At 38.2% G+C, this 22,421-nt stretch overlaps 6 protein-coding genes across 7 annotated transcripts in view; 4 read left to right on the top strand and 2 right to left on the bottom strand.

The window, feature by feature from the left end:
• Positions 1-9,394, top strand: part of LOC136341446 (proteoglycan 4) — a 38,855-nt gene extending 29,461 nt beyond the window's left edge. Inside the window, exons 1-2 of one of the 2 annotated variants that reach the window (XM_066286441.1) lie at positions 254-414; positions 4,419-9,394. In XM_066286441.1, the coding sequence (XP_066142538.1) occupies positions 412-414; positions 4,419-9,323 (4,908 nt within the window). In that variant the 5' untranslated portion in view covers positions 254-411 and the 3' untranslated portion in view covers positions 9,324-9,394. Of the gene's footprint in view, positions 1-253; positions 415-4,418 lie in introns of those variants that run through there. The other variant, XM_066286442.1, reaches the window with a different exon arrangement.
• A 754-nt stretch (positions 9,395-10,148) lies between these two features.
• Positions 10,149-11,551, top strand: LOC136341463 (general odorant-binding protein 83a-like). Its single transcript, XM_066286470.1, has 7 exons — positions 10,149-10,294; positions 10,354-10,429; positions 10,503-10,558; positions 10,609-10,644; positions 10,710-10,815; positions 11,246-11,313; positions 11,381-11,551. Exons 1-7 carry the CDS (start codon positions 10,229-10,231, stop codon positions 11,396-11,398), a joined length of 426 nt encoding a protein of 141 aa, XP_066142567.1. The 5' UTR covers positions 10,149-10,228; the 3' UTR covers positions 11,399-11,551.
• Positions 11,552-11,625: 74 nt separating this feature from the next.
• On the bottom strand, positions 11,626-12,927 carry LOC136341456 (carbonyl reductase [NADPH] 1-like). Its single transcript, XM_066286457.1, has 5 exons — positions 12,762-12,927; positions 12,433-12,693; positions 12,125-12,363; positions 11,918-12,072; positions 11,626-11,867 (listed from the first exon to the last, which is right to left on the bottom strand). Exons 1-5 carry the CDS (start codon positions 12,786-12,788, stop codon positions 11,713-11,715), a joined length of 837 nt encoding a protein of 278 aa, XP_066142554.1. The 5' UTR covers positions 12,789-12,927; the 3' UTR covers positions 11,626-11,712.
• Positions 12,928-13,115: 188 nt separating this feature from the next.
• LOC136341457 (carbonyl reductase [NADPH] 1-like) lies at positions 13,116-14,559 on the top strand. Its single transcript, XM_066286458.1, has 4 exons — positions 13,116-13,540; positions 13,593-13,853; positions 13,901-14,133; positions 14,188-14,559. Exons 1-4 carry the CDS (start codon positions 13,517-13,519, stop codon positions 14,498-14,500), a joined length of 831 nt encoding a protein of 276 aa, XP_066142555.1. The 5' UTR covers positions 13,116-13,516; the 3' UTR covers positions 14,501-14,559.
• Positions 14,560-14,743: 184 nt separating this feature from the next.
• Positions 14,744-18,108, top strand: grsm (granny smith). The gene is made up of 8 exons (XM_066286452.1): positions 14,744-14,900; positions 15,559-15,898; positions 15,962-16,243; positions 16,303-16,527; positions 16,671-16,816; positions 16,895-17,051; positions 17,107-17,394; positions 17,449-18,108. Exons 1-8 carry the CDS (start codon positions 14,821-14,823, stop codon positions 17,590-17,592), a joined length of 1,662 nt encoding a protein of 553 aa, XP_066142549.1. The 5' UTR covers positions 14,744-14,820; the 3' UTR covers positions 17,593-18,108.
• A 299-nt stretch (positions 18,109-18,407) lies between these two features.
• Not10 (CCR4-NOT transcription complex subunit 10) lies at positions 18,408-22,404 on the bottom strand. Its single transcript, XM_066286451.1, has 13 exons — positions 22,137-22,404; positions 20,929-21,088; positions 20,727-20,868; positions 20,425-20,588; positions 20,232-20,369; positions 20,067-20,173; positions 19,857-20,008; positions 19,614-19,804; positions 19,431-19,552; positions 19,050-19,376; positions 18,830-18,993; positions 18,587-18,775; positions 18,408-18,532 (listed from the first exon to the last, which is right to left on the bottom strand). Exons 1-13 carry the CDS (start codon positions 22,223-22,225, stop codon positions 18,468-18,470), a joined length of 2,010 nt encoding a protein of 669 aa, XP_066142548.1. The 5' UTR covers positions 22,226-22,404; the 3' UTR covers positions 18,408-18,467.
• Positions 22,405-22,421: the final 17 nt, after the last annotated feature.

Genomic DNA, 22,421 nt, shown 5'->3' with positions numbered 1-22,421 from the left:
AGGGTATAACAAATTTCTTTAGAAGAAAACGTAGCGATCACCATTTTGTAAGGATTGCGCTGAAAATCAAAAAACGATTTTTTGGTGCCTATTGTCCCTCCATTTTGTTCAGTATTTCTCAACTTACTTCAAGCATCGACAAAGGGCTTGAATGATATTTGATTCCCCCCTCGAATCGCACACTATTCAATAGCTTGGAGGTGTCGTATAAGAGCCTGGTCGACACTCTCCTTAAGACTTTCTTCGAACGGATATACGAAGTGGTGCAGTAGCGTGTGTCCAGTGAAACAGCAGAGTGTCTTGAGATGGTGGTCGTGACCAGTTACTCTTAGGTGTTATCTCGTGTGCCTTTCGATTTCCTTTCCCTCTAATTGGATATTTGTTTTTGGATTATCTTCGCTTACTTTGAACATGGTAAGGGATACTATCTAAAACAAACAAAAAAAAATTGTTTATATGTAAATAAAGTAATTTCAAAGAAACAATTGTCTTTGGTTGGTGAAACGAAAGGAGGGCTGCCTGGATGGAATTAATTTTTTATCATTAACTGGCCTGTGGCATTTTTCTACATTTAGGATGGGCAAAAATAATTTATTTTATATTAAAAATAAATTATGTATATTGACGGTTTCGCCAGAAAAGTGAATTTTTCGAGGCTCTTCTTGACAATGCGGTGAAAGAAATTCATCCCGCAGGAAATGCCTAACGTGTTTTGTTTTTCTCTGGTGCCATCTGTGGGCAAGCCCTTTGATTTAATGAGGAGTAGTTACGTCAGCACTAGAACTAGTGCTATATGTCGTGTTTCATATGACCAATTAAATTATCTATAATTTACGTTTTCACGAACTCGAATTTACCACCCCGTTACAACGTCTTTCAACACACATCAATGCTCCTCAAAGCCGCACCTACATAATTGTGCTTCACCTACAAGAACTATTCTCGAATTTGCGCCCACTTTTTACCATTTAAGCATATGCCCGAACAATGCAATGTAAGCTCTTTATAACACACGCCAATTGATGTGAAGAATCTGATTTGAACTCAAGTCACGCACAATGGCGTTATTCATGCATTATTGGCAATTAACCAACATTTATATTGAATGCAAATGAGTGTATTTCATTGAAAATGAACTCCAAAAGGTTTTGTTTTTACGGTATTATGCAAATTTTGAGATGAAAGGAACGTGTTGATTGAAATGGCCTGTGGCGGCGCATGTGAGTCAGAAAGCTTTAATTGCAGGTGGGAGGTTTGAAATCGAACAAAAGCAGTGCCAAGGTTGAGTCTATTTGTAACAAGATCAGTACTGTAAATAGCTACACAAAAGGTCAATTTTTTAAATTCAATCACGATATGAAATTTATAACATAACAGTTATAACTGAACTCTGAAATGGCGACGTGTGACTATTACTTTTTGCAAGCGTTAAGACTGTTTATACGATTTATTCATTGGACCATCTGTACAAAAAGGCGAATTAACTTTTTTCCACAAATTGTTTATGTCTCAATAATGTTTGATATTCCGGAACGCCCTTCTACATTGTTAAGAATTTCACAAAATTCTCAATGTTTACTTAATTTTTAGAAATCAATTTAGTATCACCTAGTTTTATTCAGGTCGTGACAACAGTGCTTAATAAATAATTTCGCGGTTCTGCAACGTATAGGGACCTAGCTACCGAACTGTATCATCTCAGTTTGGTTGAAATTGCGTAACTAGATTCCGAGTACCACTTTCCTTGGCGAGATTCCACCACGCCGTCTAATTGCCCACTTTTCAGTTCCGCAAAGCAGCATTTCCATATCTGGTCATTGACAAGAAAACAAGGTTTCTCCTCTTAATTTTCTCCTCATATCTCTTGGTGCACTTTTAGCGCTATATGCTCTAATTTCTGATAATGTATGTCTAGTTATCAAAAACGCGTGATATTTCAAAAAATTCCCATATATATGTTAACGTCTCATAAAGTGCCTAGTAATTAATCAGTCAATTAAGTGCAAAATGCAAGCACATTAAATTAAAGAAAAGTGTTCTTGTTGGGCAGAAAAGCATCGCATTCTGAGCTAAGTGTAATGAAAGTCGTGGTTTATTAAGCATAAAATTGAAAGTCACCAATTATCGTTCATTTTTACAGGTATATTAGCCGTTTTGCATGCCCGGTTTTTTTCACATTTAGTCTTGCGACATACACGTTTTTATTCAACGTAACAAAACGACAATTTTAATTTAAAAAATATGTGAGTGATTTAACACGATATTTTGTAATAGGAAGTGTAATAATAATGAATAATGTCATATTCGGGCCTAATTGGGATTAGTTGTTTCTTGACAGATCGGTGAATGGCAACTCATAACATTTTATTCAAGACGTCATAACAGCTGTTCTCCTGGCAACAAAACACTTAACCACATTTTTATACTTTTCATTTATATTTTCTTCTCATTCCGTAATATCTATTCGCTTAGTATTGAAGTAATATGTTCTCAGAATCGCCATGAAATTGGAATATTCATTTCCGGGCGCAGTTATGACCATAAGGAACTGTTGCGTTCCATAACCGCATTAAATTAATTTATCGCCAATTATCTCTGTGTGCATTAAAAACAAAATACAGCAATAAGGCGCAAAATAAAAAATAAAAAATTCCATATTATCCAATTAATGTGATTCAACGATACTAAAATGCATGAAAAGTGATTAGTTCAGGTTAGTCCAGCTTAGTATTGTTTAGCCTAAATTTTTTATGTAGTTACAAAGAAATTCTTGACGAAGTGGCGAATGTACTTGTCCCAGCAAACTAATGCGTAATTTATTTGATGATGTGCTGCTAGTGACATCTATGAGTAAACCTGTAAAGGTAAAGTTTAAAGTAACTTATTTTTGAGACAATGTGGCGAATGTCTCGTTTTTATTTATTTGAAAATAACAAAATGAGTAGTAAATTCGTAACCTGAACGATTTCTCCTCCAAATAGAGTTTGCTAGAATGACAAATACATCTAAGGTGCCAAGCGTCGTACTCTCAGTTTTATTATATTAATAATTATATATTGCAAATATGGGCTTTACATCTAATAAGTCTCCGAATAGGAAAAATCTCTGACTTTCCACTATGGTTAGCAGCAAAAGCGAATTAACCGCATTAGGATCCACTAAACGACGCAGAAAATAACAATTGAAAAGATTTAAATTCATGAAAAGGAAACTTTTTTTTTACAAACACATGCGTAATTAAATGCATTTGGTACTTATATTTAAAAAAAAATGAAAGTCAAATAAAGGTTAATATGAGATAATAATTATATGGAAAAGTTATTTCCTGACAATGTGGTGAATAGCACTTTCTCCACGTCACAAACCGAATATACCATTAATAGCTAGATTAAGACCCCTTCTGCGCACAATACTTGTGAACTACACTACACAAGCGATTGCGAAACACTTGACAAGAATGCTGTACCCAAAAGCAGGCCAAACGGATAGTTCTATCAGAAACTCGAAATCACATTTGATAGAAGAGCTGATTAACAAACTGCAGAGCATGTGAACTTCGACTTCGTTTCGCTATTGCTGTCCTATAGTGATATAATGGAACACAAAAAACGAGAATTCCCACCAGACATAGCCAATAAAGTATTCTGGCCTGCCTTACCATCACATAGTTTCAATGGCGAGATATTTTCCGTGAAGAGGCACACAGCAAGACAATTGAACTGACCAACCACCTTATGGAGCCTTTTCGGAAGGATGCTTTGGCCACTGCTGTCAAGAAACCAACGTGCTGATATTATACTCAGATTATTCAATTCATCAGGGAAGGGAAAGGGCTTTTTACAGGAGTTTTTATGGCGAATAAAAATTTTTAGAAGAGCAATTCGTTCAAGGAATTTTGAAGTTGGTAAATAATATGTGGAACCCACTAAGCAATTGAATTTCTTGATGTGTTGAAGCATTTTCCTTCGTCCCACGTCAGAACTACCAAAAACTTGAAATTAAAGATTAACTTTGGGATTTAAACTATATTAAATAATGATTAAATAAGAAGCAAAACTATTAGGCAAACCTCGCCTCGTCTATGGCAACAGGCAAATAATCCCATCATTGCGATGTTACTCAGTCGAAAAAAGCTCTAGTCCAGCCACACTGAGTGTATAACTAACTCGTAAAAGCAAAGTGCATTAAGTGCATAAAATTGTCCATCGAACCACGACATAACAATATTCCTTTTTATTCGATTCAGACGAGTGAAAGTAAAATTATTATAATCTTAAAACGGAGTTATTCATTGGAACCGGATAATTTAAATTAACCGGAGACAACGATCTTCATATTCTTGATTCATTCAAATTGTCACGCAAAATCATCTAATAATCAAACAAACATCCATCTTAACTTTCCAATTTTTGTTTCAGATACCTCGGGAAAACAGATGGATGTTACTCTCTATAACATACAGCATATTTGTTGTACACATAAAGGCTCAAGGAGAAAGGGCTTATGACACCAGCGAATGGATTCCAATAACTCCGAACAACTATCAGGGTAGTGCCTCGGAGATTGTAGAGCTGAGACAAGCCCCTAACGAAAGGGTACTCAACTTGGAAGCTCCAGTTCAGAAGTTTTTGCCGGAGCATGAGTACAACCTCAGAAAACAACGGAAACCTGAGCAGTTCTTAAGAGAAACTCCCCCGAAGAAGGTGTTAGACCCTAGACCTAGAAAGTTAAAGTTTCCTACGGAGTATAAATTTGAAACTCCTCCTCCGCCTCCAGCAAAAGGACAGCCGCAATTGAACTACTACAATGGACAGCAGCTATCGCCCTATGTGGAGCAAAAAAGTGCTTATGCTCCATTACAGCAGCCATCAGATTCTTACGTTCCAGTGCCTAGTGTCAACCCTAAAGTGCCCTCTCCAGATGCTCCAAGTCTCTACGAAAAGTATCAATTACCCTTCAACAGCAGTTTCTATCATTCATTAAATCCCACAAGTATTAATAACGAGTTTTATCAAGCGATTGGAAATAGAAGTGATAAGAGACCAATACAATTGAACCCTGCGGCAATTCCTTCAGGACCTGCAGAGCAAGAAAGTGTTCAGCTGGTTTATGTGCCAGTGGAGAATTTGCGGCCGAATTTTGCTGAGCAGCCCGATTCCAAGGCTTCAGAGCTCAGAATCCCCTTGGAGAACTTTTCTGCAAGTGGGCCCGCTTTGAGAGAACAGAAATTTGCTTATAACACTCTTGCAAGTACGCCTTCAAATATCAATAATTTTCAAAATGCTGAGAAAGCTCCATTAATCACCAAGGAGCCTGTTTATAGCACCCCTTCGACGTTGCCCTCGTATCAAATCCCCAATTTCTCCACACAACAAAAAACTGAATTCAATTACAACTCTCCTTTGGCATCATATTCCAGTGTCCCTAAACAACAGAAATTCCTAGCAAGACCTTTGGTGGAGAGCGATGAGAAAGCGGTGGAGCAGGCATTAATTAGGGAACAAAAGCTCTATAGCACCCCTTCCTATCAAGACCCATTGTTTAGGCCCACTGAGAATCAACAAATTAGAGAGCAAAAATTACTTTTCAACCCCTCAACTGAGTCATCTAGACCTCTTACTTACAACGCCCCTACAAGCCTCCCTTTATATCGGGAGTCAGATTTTAACCCCGATAAACAATCTCGGCTAGAGAGCATACAGAAAGATTACCTGCAGCAATCGCTGCAGGCCCATAAACTTCAACAGCAATTCCGAGATGATATAAACCCTTTGAAGCAACAGGAAGCGGCTTCGACCACCAAAAAACCCAAGTTAAAGCCCCATCAGCCCCCACTAGCAGTTTTTCTCGAATCCCATGACAAGGCTGAAATCACTGATGTTCTCAACGTTCTTAGAGGAGCTAAAAGCATTTCAGTACAAGACTCAATATCAGCAAACTCCCCCAAGATCTTCATTGGACCCTCGAATTTAGACTCCCCAGGGTACTACACTAAATTCCCCCTTCCTTATCTAAACAACATAAACGGGAATCGCATCGAAAGGAAAATCGATCAGTTACCGTTCTTTGTTGCCCCAGTCAGTTATGAGACTCCTACGGGATACTCAAAAATCCCCCTACCAGCCCCGCATGTAGGCTCAGTAGTGGTCTCGGTGCCTCAGGCCAAACTTATCGAACCTCCTCAATACAGCTCTAATTTAGAGACGTATGAAGTGTTTAGTCCTCGAAGCACATCAGAAGCAAATCCTTATTTAAATCCCGTGAAGGAGATTCTGTCTCAAAGCAGGCCGCAAGACTATTACCTGCCTCAAGTGAATAAAGCAGCCACCCAGCAACCGCAGTTGTCCAACGTTAGCCCCATTGATGTTGCCATTAAGGAGTTTGAGTTGCATCAAATTAACGACGATCTAAATGATCAACGTAATCACAATAAGGTCAAGCACTCCACCACTAGGAGGCCTCAGCAGGAGAGGACTAAGAGTAAATATTCTTACGAAGAGGAGGTTAGTACTACTGAGAGAAGCAAAACAAGAATTAGGGGTAGAAGTAGAAGTACCACTACCACTACCACGACTACCTCTACGACCCCTACACCACCGCCAGCAGTAGCAGAACCTGATGAGAAATACACGGTGCTAGAGGAGTTTGAAGTGAAATCACCGGTGACCCCCCCTTTATTACGGGACCAAGTGACTGACCCTCCTAGGAGGTCCACCACTCCTTTCAGCGCAAATCGCTATTTACCAGAAGAATATTTTGAAACTGGAAGATCTCAGTCTCCTGCATTCGACTATGAGTTGCCTAAATTTGATCTAGACAAAACTACTGAAATCGAAAACATCCCAGCGAATGTGTTCAACTTGGGGCCCTCCAGGGACTACTTTAAAAAATCCCCCTATGAAATTGATGTCAGCACTGAAAAATATGAAGAAACCACTGCTGGGCATAGGTTTAGGCCTTCTGAGGTGACTAACTATGAAAATAGAGAACCTAATCAAGGCAGGACTAGCGCTCAACCTAGCTATAACTTCGAGGTGAATGACGATGACATTGCAAGGCCTTTGTATAGGCAACCAGAGACATACGAACGTCCCCCAGTTACTAGCAGGCGACCAGAGACTTACGATCCCCTTGCAATTACGAATACGCAAACAGAGATACACGAACGGCCTCTAGTTGCTAATAGACAGCCGGAAATACACGAGCGACCTCTAGTCACTAATAGACAACCTGAGATATATGACGCTCCAACAACTGCCACGCCTTCTGCTGCAGATCAAAAAGCCAAACAATCCACAATTCAAGAGCCAGAATCTCATCAGAGCTTTCTTAACACTCTCTACCAGCCCAATTTCGATGAAACTTATATTAGCCTTCAAGACCAAGCAGTGAGGTCCCTGCTGGTACCCAATTTATTGGCTCCATCTACCAAACCTCAATCGACTCCGTCAAGCAAAATCGAGCCAGAAGTCTTTACTGACGACGTTAAGGTGTTGTCCTCAACAACTGAAGCCAGTACTACCCCCAGGGTAAACAAAAATAGAGGGCGCGGAAGATCTAGAATCACCACTAGTGCCACGGAAGCTCCGAGGAGGGCGCACTCGGAGAGAAACAGACGTCCTGCGAGTAGGGTTTCTGCTTCGTCGGAGAGGCCTGTGGTGAGCTCTGAGACTACAAAGGAAGAGGTGCCGCAGAGACCCCGAGCTAGAGGAAGGCCTTTGCAAAACGACATATCAACCACTGAAAGGCAACTTTACAGGGAACCAATCTCTGAGAGGATCTTTGAGCCTGCTAATAGCAGAGAGCAGCAGGTACAGCCAAATGAGCTAGATACATTGTCCACAGTCACTTCTGAACCAGAAATAAATTATCAGCAAATCTACAATGTGCAAACTACTACTACAGAGCAGCAACCCTTAGAATATGACAACACTAGAACCACGCGTCCTTCAATCACTGAATTGCAGACTGATGTTCCGGATCAAAAAAGAGCTGAGTTCTTTCCTAAGCGCGTTGAGGAGCCGATAGTGAGGTATACCATTAAATCTGGGGGGGTGTTGAACAACAACGCCCCAATTACCACTACCACCGAAGCTCCCATAAGAGGCAGGGGCCGAGGCAGGTCCCGATTTGCCACTACAACCCCCGCTGCTAGTTCAGCTACTAGAGTGACAGCAAGGCCCTCTAGCACCCCTGCAAGGACAGCGCCGCCCCTTCAACAAAAACCGGAAGAACAGGAATTTTTCGGTTTTATCAGACAACCGGGCTACAGTCCCTCAAACTTAAACATTCAAGCCTCAAAGAAACCTGAGGAGTCGTCTAATGTCCGATTCGTAGGAGAAATTAGGCCTAAATACACTCCCCGCACTACTACCTCTAAGTATGAAGAAGAGGAGACGACTAAGCCGAGAATTCGGGCCAGGACTCGAGCTCCCACAAGGAAAACTACCTCCAATAACGAAGAGAAGCCTCAAGAGCATCATGTAACTAAGAGGCCTGGGGTGCCAAGGACCAGAGGTCGTTCCCATTATAAACCTCAAGAAAACGTGAAGAGGGAGAGTGAAGATGAGGATGTCGCGGGTCAAAACTACCCCGTTAATTTCCTGCAGAAGTTCGACGCTACTACTGTTCGCGAGGCTGAAGATCAGGCCGCCCACGCTTCATTTGATAGCCCCACATACCTGCCCCACCCCAATAGCTTGGTTACCATAGCTTATGGCATCAATGAGAAGCCTCTAGCGTTGGCCGTCGAAGGGAGCACCACGCAGAGCAGTCAGGAGATACATCTTGGTGAGGATAAAAAGAGCAAGAAAAAAGGATCTTGGAGGCTTGTGAAGAGCAGACCTGCGGATCCCTTGGATGTCTCTGAGTCTCAGAACTATCAAAGTGTCATCAATGCATTTGACCGAATTGAAAAGCTTAATTATCCCAAGAAGAGTACTGAAATTGAGATTACCACTGAGGCCCCGTCGGAAGATGTGGTCACGACCCCTCCATCGCCGACTAAAGCTCAGGAGAACATTTTCGACACCATTTACGAAATATTTGGGGTTTTTGCCAAAAACGCCAGCAAAGAAGCCGAAACTGCGACAACTGCTGTAGCTACTCCTTCGATATTCCCGGAAGAGATCACTGAAGATCCAACAACAACGACTTCACTTGAGGAGACTACAGAAACCGCCACTTCCCCCTTGGAGCTAGCGACAAGACCCAAGCAGGTCGAAATTTCGACCTCGACCTCAACTGAGGTATCCCATGAAACTGAGATTTGCTATAAGGGCCATTGCATCAAGTCTAAAGATGAGAAAAAGAAGCTTCTTTAGGTTTATCGGGTTTTGTACATAGTTTTGTGTGAGAATGGGTAATGAGAGTGGTTATACAGGGCGGACTCTGCAAAATAATAAAAATATGCTGATAGACTTAAGGTCGAAAAAGCACCATTTCCTATATAGAGGGTGCTAAACTGTCACGTTTCTTTCAAACGTCTTACTAAATCGTTTACTTAATGCAAAACGTCCAAATTCAAAACAAAATTATTAAAATGGCAGAAATACGGCCATGGGGTCTGGAATTAGAGGACAGGCTAGATTTTCTGCATCTGTAGCGATAGATATTTTTACACGTTCTACGAAAACACTAAAAAATGCGCAAACACTGCAAGAGATCAAAAAGCTAAAAAATTGAAGAACAAATTTAAATTTTGCATCAGAATTTATATAGGGTGTTCCAAAAAAATGCAAAGCATGAGATACTTTATGACACAAAAAAACATTACACCCTGTGTGTTTTTTGTATTTCGACCGTGCGTCTATTAGCATTTTATTCTTTTGCAGAGTACTATCGCTCCCTGAAATATCTCCATGATGATATGTTACACCCTGTATAATAATTACAGAATAATTATGTAGTAGCAAAGGAAGTGATTATTAGTGCCCAGTAAGGGCTGTTACGCTAGCAACATTGTCGCTAATTCAAAAATAATTAGTTGATTATTAATTTATTGTTATGTTTACATGAGTGTACCTTTAATAAACTCAGATATGAAATTTCCAGTTTTTTCCCCCTTTATGATCTCATCTCCTCACGATGGAACAATGACTTGAAAAGTGTTCTGATTGCAGGTAATTATACGTTGAAGTGCAATTTAATTAATGACCATCACATGATGGCGGTAATGTCCATATAAAACGAATAAACATTTGACGAAGATTCAGAAATCTGCATAAAGATGTTTAATCCGGTTGTGGTGCTTTTGCTTATTGCTACTGGGGCGATTGCCGAATTCGACAGTTCTGTGAGTAATTTTTGAATAATAAGAGATCCATTTATTACGATCCGTAATTGTTACAACAGCTTTTAAGCGAAGAGAAAAGAGAACTAATGACCACCCTGCACAAGACTTGTGTAGATCAAATTGGAATTTCTGAAGGTAATTTTTTTTACTGTTGCAATAAGTAATTATTATCGAATAGCCGAATGATAATAAATTTGCTTTTAATTAGACCAAATTGAGAAACTAAAGAACGGGAAATTTGAAGACGAAAACAAACTCCAAAAGGTAATGCATATTTAATTTTTCCGTAAAATGTTTGTAACCTGAGGTTTTAGTGTTACAGTAAGTGCTTAATGGCCGAAAGTGGAGTGGTAAGTTATTAATGGTGATTTTCTCTGCTTTCTCATATATGAAACTGGACCTCAAATACTTGCAGATGGACGAGAATGGTAGCATTGATTTAGAGGCTTTCGGAGAGCTCATTCCTGAGCAATTAAGAAGTAAAGTGACAAATACCTTTACGACATGCGTACACAATGCCGGTAAGAGTGAGTTTGATTTTGAAAAGAAAATATCATTCGTAATGTATATACGCGCGTTTCAAATATTTGCTGACAATATGGTGAATAAAAAGTTTGAGGAGCGGCATAATAATATACTTATACTATATCTTCCTACACCTGGTGCCATCTGTTAATATAAGAAATTACCTAACCTCGGAACCTACTAATTGCCATATTATGTACGTTATCATGCTACTATGGCAAATCCAACCTTACGTTACTGCATTCTTTCTCATTAAATTCGATTTGCACTTAAACAGAGATTCATACAAATAAGCAAGACTGTACGGCAAATATAAATCTCCCAATCAAACCCTCAATTATATTTTCTATTTCTTTCCTAAAACGTAGGGTACAAGCTTGAAATATTCTGTATTATTAATTGTCTCATTATATGTTCATTTTTAAGACCAAATTAACGATCACTGTGACAAGGCCTTCAAGATTTTTCAATGCTTCTATGAAAACGATCGAGAGGTAAGACTTGAGTCGAGAGTAATTTTCTATTTAACATAATTTGCATAACGTTTCTTTCTCTTTTTAGAACTACTTCATAGCTTAGATGACGGTAGAGGCACATAAGACGAATTAAGAAGAAAATTTACATTAGCAAATTGAAATACTCAAAACTTTCTAATAAAATAACAATATGTTGTAAACTTCCGTGTGATTGTTACAACAGCATAATAAGAAAATAAAAGATCGTAGAAAACTATAGGGTGTTTCTTAATATTGATGCCTAAAAATGTAAAAGGGAATATGAAGAAAGGACAAACAAAAACAACTTCCTGCTTTCAAAAAACTTTTATTATCAAGTATTGAAACAAATATATGCATATAGATTATTTACATAGATATCTTCAACATTATCTTTGTTTAGTTTAATTTCTGATCCCAAGGAACCACAGAACAGTCAAACCACACATACTTCCCCTTCAGATCGGCATTGAGAGCCAAAAACAAAGGGCCTTTGGCTCCTTCCTCAATGGTTAAGGGTCCTTTGTGGCTGGTCATATCGGTGTCAACATATCCTAAACCAACCTCCTGCATTCCCAAAACCAAACATTGTTACTATATTTACCAGGATGCACTGCATTGACTGACACATTCCTATTAAGGCTTTCAGCATTGAAAACTCTTTGTTGAATAAAAGTCAAAGCACTCACTCCTACTTTAGATACGGCATAAGCAGAATTGCCCCATCCTTCCTCTTTTTGTTTACCAGCTTTGGAATCCCTAACCAATATGGCCCATTAAACTGTGCTATTGCATAATATTAGTACATTACTTAACAAACTTCTCCATTAATTTGGTTAAAGAGGGCACATCCAGCATGTCACTATTAAACTTAGATCTTAGTTCAGCAGAAGGAATTACTAGTAAATGTCCAGCAGAACTGGATACATTGACAACCCTGGAATTTTGCCTTAATAAGGGAAATAAGGCTTCACACACCCTCAAAGTACCAAAGTAGTTCACCCTGATAGTTTCTTCTGCTTGAACTCCAAATGGTTCTGGGGCAGAATTCTAAAAGTTTAAATTTGTTTTCAACCAATTAAAATTAGAATGATTTAATTGCATATTGAGAATATATACTTTAAAGGCAATAGCAGCATTATTGATCAAAAGATCAATGCCTCCATGGTTGGTTTTAATGTGGTTGGAGAAATTGTCCACACTGAGTTGGTCAGTTATATCCAGTTGATGGAAAAGAGGCTTAAGGCCGAGATCATTAAGAGCTTTAACTGCCGATTTGCCTCGTTCCACGTCTCGAGCAGTTAAATATACGTCGCCATCAAAATCTTTACACAAACCTTTGACTATAGCAAAGCCGATTCCCTTGTTGCTACCTGTAACCTGAAGTTAAGCTTATCAAGGGCATCAAACTGAATAGCAACGTAATATAATAGAATGGTGGTACTTACGATAGCTAATTTCTTAATTGAAGTCATGACTTGCTATTGAGAAACCCGATAGAAACACTGGAGATACTTATACACTAAATATGTAATGTATAATTAATTGCAGAGTGATTAATACAGGGATAAATAAAGGAAGGTAAGTAAAGTGTATTGACTTGATGAACTGTTTGTATCTTCAATCCGTTTTTCTAATAAATATTTTAACTGAGAAAAAAAACGACTTCACAATTAAAAAAATATATAAACAAACATTATTGCCAAGTTTAGAGTGTCAAAGACTGTTGCCATGGAAATGACAGATAAGGCACATTAAAACGCAGGATATAAAATTCGAATTAGTAAGATATGGCAACATGCAATTCTATGATCGCCGCAAATATCAGCTAATCGGTAGTTATTGGATCAATTGTTTTATGTATGTTTCGTCTCTCTTTGGACTCCCCTAAGTAGAAGGGAAGGACAAAAGTAAATAAACTGTTAGTACAATATGTTAAATGACTTGAGATATGTATAACCCTGATTCTATTTATCGCTGTTATATTTTGTTATTCACGAGCCTTTGATTAAAATATTTTATTTGAAAAAGCCGAATTTCCTGTTTTCCTGGCTTAAGCCGACCCACAAAATCGTATATTATACATATAAATACCTTTACTTATGGCAACTTCCAAAACCACAATATTAGATATGTTATTTCAAATATATAAACATTCCCAATATGAAAAGTAATACCCAGTACAAATCTGTAAACTCCCATAATGTCTTTAAAAAAACTAGCTATTGTAAGTATTTAGTACAATCCTCTGTTTATTAATCAATAATATTTATATACAGGTAACAGGTAGTAACAAAGGTATAGGCTTTGCCATAGTCAAAGGTCTCTGTGAGAGATTCCAAGGAGATGTGTATTTAACGGCCAGAAATGTAACTAAAGGCCAAGAAGCAGTAAGTAAGCTTAAAGCCCTGGGCTACAACCCCCTGTTCCATCAACTAGACATTACAAGTGAAACCAGTATTAACAAATTTAGGGATCACATTAAGAACCAACAAGGAGGCATTGATATTCTCATAAATAATGCTGGAGTTTTTGCAACAGTGAGTCAGTGCTTCTTATTAGATGTTAGTTAATAGGTCATTTTTAGACATCTTTGCCTGTGGGTGAGGTGGCTGAACAAGACGTGGGAGTGAACTATTTTGGCACTTTGAAGGTGTGCGAGGCTTTATTCCCATTATTAAGGGAAAATGCCAGGGTTGTAAATGTATCCAGCTCTGCAGGCCACTTGGGCAGAATTCCTTCTGCAGATCTAAGGGCCAAGTTAAAAGACCCTAATTTGACTATTGAGAACTTGAACTTGTTAATGAAAGAATATGTCAGGCAAGTAATTTTTAGATATAAATTGCAGCATTTTAATTAAAAAATATATTATAGGTCTGTAAAAGAAGGTAAAAACGTCGAAAATAGTTGGGGCACTAATGCCTACTCAGTATCAAAAGTGGGGCTAAGTGCCTTGACCATTATCCAACAAAGAATATTTGATCAAGAATTGCCCAATCGTAACATTGCAATAAACCATGTACATCCAGGATGGGTCAAGACAGACATGAATAGCACGGGAAAGTCTACAATAGACGAAGGGGCTCGATCATCTCTGTTTGTGGCCTTAGATGGTACAGCTTTAAAGGGGAAATATATTTGGTGGGATTGTCGAATTGTTGAATGGGATGGACCTCTGCCTCAGTAATAACAAATACAATTGCTGTTATATTTTAATGTCAAGCGTAATATACGGAATTTCAGGAAGTTCGGCATTATTATTTAGTTACATGTTTAAATCTTAGACTAAAATTAGTTGAATGTCTAATAAATAATTTTAAACCCATCGTGCATGCACGTTTCGTCAGGTTCAACACTAAAATAGTGCTTACATGGCTGCCACATTTCAACCATTTCAGATTAAAATCTCCTCGATGTTTACTGTCAAATGTGACAAAAAGTCGCCCATTTTTTCAACTTTTGTAAACAAAGTCATTATCGTGCTTTTTCATAACTTTTTCTTTTTTCATGTTTCATTCTTCAATTTTCCTTAAACGAAGAAATAATCTTCTTTACTCGTTAGCAACAAAGGGCTATAAGGGCTGTAGGTAAGTTTAATGGCAGACTTGTTCCATTCACTTCCGAGTTTTAATGTCCATAAGATGCTGAAGAACTACGAAACTGTGCCTTTTATATCGTATGTTGTATTATTTTCCTTCGATTCGTTGCAAGTTTAAGCTAACGTTCGATTTTAAACAGAGCAAAAAACCCTAAAACCTCCCCAATACTCCTTTATTGTAAATTGGATAAATATTCCATGGCAATAAAGGAAAAAAAATCTTTGGTTCTTTGCCCAAAAAGACCGACCTTTTTAAATCCGGCACTGGTTTACAGCAGTGACACCTGCCACAAATAGCTTTTATTCTTGAAGGTCACTTAAGGTATTATAGTGCTGTTTCAATTTTTTTTTTTTTAATATGAAGCAACACAATGAACTTTCAATCGAACATGCATCCTTTTACTAACAACAACTTTATGAACAGTCAGCAATATTTTCAATTGAAAAGAACTTGAAATTATTAACCACTTTGCATTATTGCTTGATCAATGATAGTTACTATCCACCAATTAACCAAAATAAATCTCCATAAACACCTAATCTTCAAGAATAAAAATATTTGTTGACACACTGATAAAATTTTATATACACAATAATATAGATACAAACCACATAATATCCAGCAGTAATTTAACTTCTAATTTCAGGACCAAAAAAATGGCTAACTTGCTCTTTAAATCAGGGCTTACAAAATCAGACCCAGAATCAACCCCTGTACTAATAATAGGCCAAGTTAAGCACTTGACTCAACTGCACTTTAATGATATTAAGCCTAAACTAGAACCCCGTGTTAGTGAAGAAACTTTTAAATTGGCTGTGTCCAGCTTACACCCTTCTCCAACTGATACTAGATCTCTTTGGCTGAATTTGGCTACAGTAGCTGCTTTACCAGTTAAATGTAGCAGGCACAATACTCCTTCCAGGGCTCATTCAATCACCAAGATTGTGCAAAGCTCTGTTTATGGAGATGTTGATGAGAATATTGTGGTAAGACAATGTTTGTCAAGAAGATAAAAAAATTTGTCAGAGGGGAAGTCTGTTTTTTTTTAGATTGTTTGTGAACAGCCCCAAATCTATGCTAGTGCTTGTGCAGTGGCAAGGGCATTTCCCCTATATTCAAGAAAGTCAGGGGCTCAGGTCAGTGAGTCGGATAAAGCAACTGTTACAGTTGAATTTGTAATTGTTAATAAAGAGATTGCTGGAGAGGCTCTCGCTCCACAGCTGAGTGATGATGACTTAAAGTGCATTGAAAATGCGGCTACTGGAGTCAGATTGGCTGCGAAAATTGTAGATGCCCCCTGCAATGATATGACTGTTGATGATTTTTTAACTGTATGTTTTCTATTTTCTCTTCTAGTGACATATTTGACAATGTGATTTCGATTCCGTAGCAAGTAAAAGATATAGGTAAGGTTCTTAAAATAACTCCAACGATAATTCGCGATGAAGAGCTAGAAAAAAGGGGGTTTGGGGGTATTTATGGAGTAGGCAAGGCTGCTAAGGTGCCTCCAGCTTTGGCGGTGCTAAGCTATACTCCTGAAGGGGCCACACAGACTATTGCATGGGTAGGCAAAGGTATTGTTTATGACACTGGCGGCCTTAGTCTTAAGGGAAAGGTAAGTCTACTTTAAAGCCAGAGATGTCGGTAATTTCATTCTCTGATTATCAATTAATTCTTACACGACATTTTTCATCCTAAATTACATTTGCGTAGGTTGTCCAAAAAATTATTGATAATAATGTAAATTAAAATTGTTAGACCGCGATGCCAGGCATGAAACGTGATTGCGGGGGAGCTGCCGGAGTTTTAGGAGCGTTTTACGCCGCTGTTCAATCAGGTTTTAAGGAGAACCTTCACGCTGTGTTCTGTTTGGCTGAGAATGGGGTTGGTCCCAATGCCACCAGGTACTGAAATCAGCCTTAATTTAAATGATTCCTATTTTACCTGCTTGTAACAATATTATTATGAAAAATTCTTTTAAGACCGGACGATATTCACACGTTATACTCCGGCCGAACCGTCGAAATCAATAACACCGACGCTGAAGGCCGACTTGTTTTGTCGGACGGTGTGGTTTATGCCAGCAAAGACCTCAAAGCTAACATTATTTTAGACATGGCGACATTAACTGGGGCTCAGGTACATTCTCCATTTAGAAAATACTATTAGAACTATAAATAATATATTCACGTAGGGAATAGCCACTGGAAAATATCATAGTGCTTTCCTTACCAATAATGGTGATTGGGAGCAGACAGTCTTGGAAGCAGGGTTATCTTCCGGAGACTTGGCGTTTCCCCTGCCATTTTGCCCAGAATTGCACTTTTCTGAGTTCACCTCTGCGGTTGCAGACATGAAGAATTCTGTATCTGACAGGAATAATGCGCAAGCCAGCTGTGCCGGACTTTTCATAGCTTCCCATTTAGGCTTCGATTATCCGGGCACGTGGATTCATGTGGACATGGCCTATCCAGTTCATAGTGTATGTACAGTCGACAACATTTAAAATTTTTAATTATTTGTCAAACTTTTGCAGGGAGAAAGAGCCACAGGATATGGAGTATCATTACTAACAACGTTATTTGGCAGTTACAGCAAGCAAAACTTACTGAGGTCTATTGCTCCACAGGTGCCGGTAGCCGGCATAGAAAACTGTGCGAAGAAAGCCAGGAAAAATTAGGTTTTAAGCATATTTGCTCCCTGTTTTTCTAGTCATTCGCTTGCTGTTGAGACAATGGAGCAAAACAATGATTTGTGAACTTGGTGTAAAACCGAAAAAACGCATCAACAGCAAACGATGACCGCGAATAGCAGAGTTTACAAATCCAACTTAATGCATTTTTGGCTTGGCATTGTCACGGTTGTTCGATCCCATTTTTAGTTGTGTTTAAGTGCGTATTTTACTGATATTTCGATCGTTCAACCGTATATTAGTTTTATCGGTGTTTAATGATTATTTTACTACTGGACTGTTTTTGAATCGGGTGATATACCTCCGTCTAGAATCTAAGAATAGTGGCAGCTCATGGTGTTTATTTTTTTTTTCGGGAAGGCAATAAGACCTTAATCGTCAGTAATAGGGATATGAAACTTAAAATTGCAATAGTAAGACAAAAGTTATAAATACGACGCACTTCTTCCCAGAACGAGCCACAACTACTTAAGAGTGAGGAATAAACTTGGTACTTAAAGAGAATTTTGGTCTGCCCCCTTGCATAATTTTCTGTTACCTTAAAAGTTACCGTAAAATTTGGCAACGGTGTTCATGATTTAGTATTATCTGTACAGCCGAATGCAGCTTTTTCTAGCTTGTCCTTATTTTACGTGTCTTGTACTCACGCTCATAATAGCATGTGTGCATGCCAACACAATTTCACCGTAATACATTGTATGGAATTGGGTGAATTAATGATAACAAGCCGCAAAACTTTAACTGACCTTTAAGTACTAGTAGATTTTTCCCATTTTGACATTACTGTCCTAGCAAGAAACCTATTTTTCATATCACAAAAATTTATTAATTCAATCTAAGTTCGTACCGTCTAAAATTCACTATCACCCAGCCATTCTATGCTGCAATGAATATTGCCTTAAGAGATTCCTGGCGATCTCCGCATGTCCTGAAACAACGAAAAATTGATAACACTGCTTCATATTTTATCCGGACATCATACCCAACTGCAATTCAATGTAAATCACCAGCATGATGATGTGCGCAGGTACTTGACAGGTAGCGGAGCGCTGTTGCCAGATCTGTTTCAGAAGCTGGCCAGCTTGTTCGAATTGACCTCTAATCGTTTTGGCGACAGCAATATTGTATTGCATGATAGCATGGGCTGTCGGAAGATTATTTGGAAACCAGCCTGGAGGTTTTTAAAGATAAAGCGTTTGAATTTTGAGAGCTAAACAGAGCTTACTTAGAGGAGGGTTGGTTTTTGTTACTGAATCCTCTCCAGGGGTAAACTCAGAAGCAAAATGCAGGTCAATGTCTTTGATATTCTGAGGATCAAGGTAGTTTACAGCCTCAGGAATTTGATCTGAGAGAACTAGACATTCTGCTGCATATAAATGGCCTAGAAGTCTGAAATATGTTTTCCTGAGATTTAACCACGATAATTCCAAAAAAAGCAAATTTACTTGTGAGCTCCAGATATTTTCTCCTGAGCCAGGAGCTCCTTTGCAAAATTTAAGGACGTGATATAATCACCCATACTAAGGCAAACATAAGCACTTGCAGCTAAAATGGTATTTTTCAATGCCTGAATTTCTGGACCAGAAGCAGGAGTAGATGGGGCTAATGTGGGGCTCGGAGGAGGCGCCGGTGGGGTTACTCCAGGTACCAAAAACAAAGGCTCCAAGGGGGCTTCTGTTAAATCAGCTGGGAGCAGCAATTTGGCATTGCGCAGGCAGAATACAGAGAACTCTAGAGTAGGGACTGGGATTGCAGAGGAGATACTTTCAAAACTTTAAAATAGCAAAAATACATATTAAGCGTAAAGTGCAAGAGTATGCGCTCACTTATATTTTTTGTCTTTAGACAAATTCGCAGCTAAGACCACCTTACGATGAATCCCACTTCCCACAACCTCCTCAATTAGCTCTTTTTGCTTCTTTGGCACATCAAAATCAATCTCATTTGACTGTAAAACATACTCGTAAATCACAACATTCAAAAAAAGATCAAGGGTCCTTTAATTTCACCTTTTTATGTACGGCAATACAACACTCGGCAATACGAAGCCATAGTCTCGAATTTCGATGGTATCTACGCACCGCAAAAATTAAACAATCGAAGGCTTCAGCAGCCCTGCCGGTGTACAGTAAGGCGATACCTAAGTTGTACATTAGTTCATGATTTTTGCAGCCCCCTCGGGTATACAAGTGGAGATCATCTAAAAAGATAATTTAGGTGTATCCAGCAGAGCCAGTGGTAAATCCTCTTACTGGGGTCCTTTTTTTTTATATTTTCCCACAACTTCATGTCTTCCTTGAAAGCCGTTTGGAAGTAGTGAGTGGCCAAATTGGGCTTTCCCAAGGCGTGATGTAAAATTCCTAGGTTATTGTAATGCAGTACTTTAGAAGATTCACCATATTCGCTACAATAATTTTTTCCCTCTTAAATTACAAATAATAATTATAATAACTAGCACCCACTTGTAGCTGAGAGCATCTTCAGGTATTGAAGAAAGAAGTTTTAAAGACTCCTGCAAGTTTCCTTTAAGATATTCGAGATTGGCTGCCATTAGAACTGCTTCAATTTTCTTAAAATTTTTAAACACCTCAAACTACGGTTTATTAATTAAAAAAAACACTGCTTACACATTTGTCCTTCAATAACACAGGGATTTCTTTAGCAGCCAAAGTTAGCGAGCGATTCAACAAATAACATCTAACTTTATATTTAAGCAATTTTTTCTGTAAATCTTCAGAAATGGGTTTGGGAGCAGGCAAAGGCAGCTGAAGAAAAACCTTTTTAAGCACTCAACAGTTAAAATAGAAGCTTTTACTGCACCTTCTTTTCCTTGCCAGCTTTCTCTAAACCTTTCAAAGGTGCACTACCCCCATACATTAAATTATTCTCTAAATAACTGATTAAAGTTAGAGCTTTGTGTGGTCTTCTGAAGACTAGTTGTAATTCTATAGCCAGGAGGCTTACCTGCTTCGAGAGGCCCTCCTCTACACATTAAATACATTTATTATGCTGAAAAACGGACTCAAAGAATGAGGAAAATAGGAAGGAAAGTTTAAACATTAATAGGATAGAACAATGAAGGTGGCACTAAACGGAATATTACAGAGTCTTTTTTTCCTTACCCATTGGTTCAATAAACTTATAGACCCTATCCATAACAGCTTGGGCAGATGTGTATTCTTTTTGATGAAATAGAATGATTGCCTGATTGAACTGTGCAATGCAGTAATCAATTTCCTCTAACTTATCCACTTTGATTTTAAACTACAAAATACAAGCATCAACACATAGCTACAAGACCTGAAGCCTTTGAATAGTTGTTACCTGATTGCATATAGCATTAAGGCTATTCTTAAACTGCTCAGTTTTCCTTAAATCACTTTTAAAGTACTCTACAACAGCTTTGTTCTGAAGTACTTTGAAGTCTTTGGGACGAGTCTGCTCCAGTTTACTGATGTTTTGAAGGCATGCAGAATAGTTTTTTCTGTAGCAATATTGACAATATAGAATTATTATTAATAGGTTTTAATACTTGAATTATTAGACTATATGTAGTAAATGGAAATTATTTAAAATACTTTCAGTGCCAATATTTGCAATTTTATTAAAAGGCCACCTAACAAAGTGGTTAACAGACACTGGTGCCTGCTGTCCATTTAAAGAACCATGGCAAACAACTTAAGCAGAACCTAGTTTGTATGACCAAAAACATGTTTAAACTCTCTGTAATACATTTCTAGCTAGACTGTTTACTGTGAGCCTGTGGTGTGAATAAGAAAAACCGAGGTAATTATAGAGCCATGGAACAGTCATCCACTTATAAAGAATAATAAATAATCAATCCATGGTATCCACTATTATTAATCTTATGCACTATGGGCAGGCATGTTTTGAGGAGAGCCATATTGCCTGGACAAACTTTTTTAATCTTATAAAGGCTTTCAAATGTATATGACACAATATATCAAGCAGAAAATTGCATTATTTTGATGCAGTGTGATGTTTATTAGCTTCTTCTTTAATCTTTACCAATAGGTGCAAAATAAAAAATCATGCAGTCTTGGCATTTGTCCCCTTCTATTTCATCTCTACATAAAAGACATCAATAATTGCCAGGTCCATTCCAACACAGACCTTGTTCTCTTTGCAGATGATACAATAACATTAAATTATTCTAAAAGGTCTGACTACCTGGCAGTACTCTGAGTAGTGCATGCTCCTAGTTTACTTCAAATCAGTTGAGTATGATTGAAGACAAGATTCATACCCAAATCTATAGTTATCATCCTAAATTGCAGTCAGTTAAGCTTTTTGGAGTCTTCCTTGATTGTCATTTATCCTGGGAGGTGTATGTTTTGCACCTCACCAATAAAATAAATAAAAACTTTTACCCAATTAGAAATCTTCCAAGATGTGTTGAAGGTACTTGGCACTACCTATTATGACTTCTTCCTTGCCCACATATCCTTTGATGTCTTACGTTGGAATCCGCATTAGCATATAGTTGGATAATGAATTGAGATGGTACTCACTTTTTGTACTCGGTAAGGGCGTTGAGGGCGAAGTCCCTCTCGGCTTCCGAGACCAGTTCGGGTCCCTTTTCCTGATCTTTGTCTCCCATTTTGGCGTAAAAGAAGTGTTAAATATGATGTATAAATAATTAATCCAACACAATATTTGCAGTTTAAACCTTTAATATTTGATAAAAACAAAACAAAATTGATAAATACAGGTTTAAGGACATCCAATAACCTAAACAACAACTTTTCTGTCCTTCCCGCTTTTCCTTACCGCAGTTCATAGTCACGACATTTGAT

Source organism: Euwallacea fornicatus, chromosome 10 (assembly GCF_040115645.1).
Source record: "Euwallacea fornicatus isolate EFF26 chromosome 10, ASM4011564v1, whole genome shotgun sequence".
NCBI lineage: Eukaryota > Metazoa > Arthropoda > Insecta > Coleoptera > Curculionidae > Euwallacea > Euwallacea fornicatus.
Note: the sequence above shows the minus strand (reverse complement) of the source record. Positions and strands in the feature narration are given on the sequence as shown.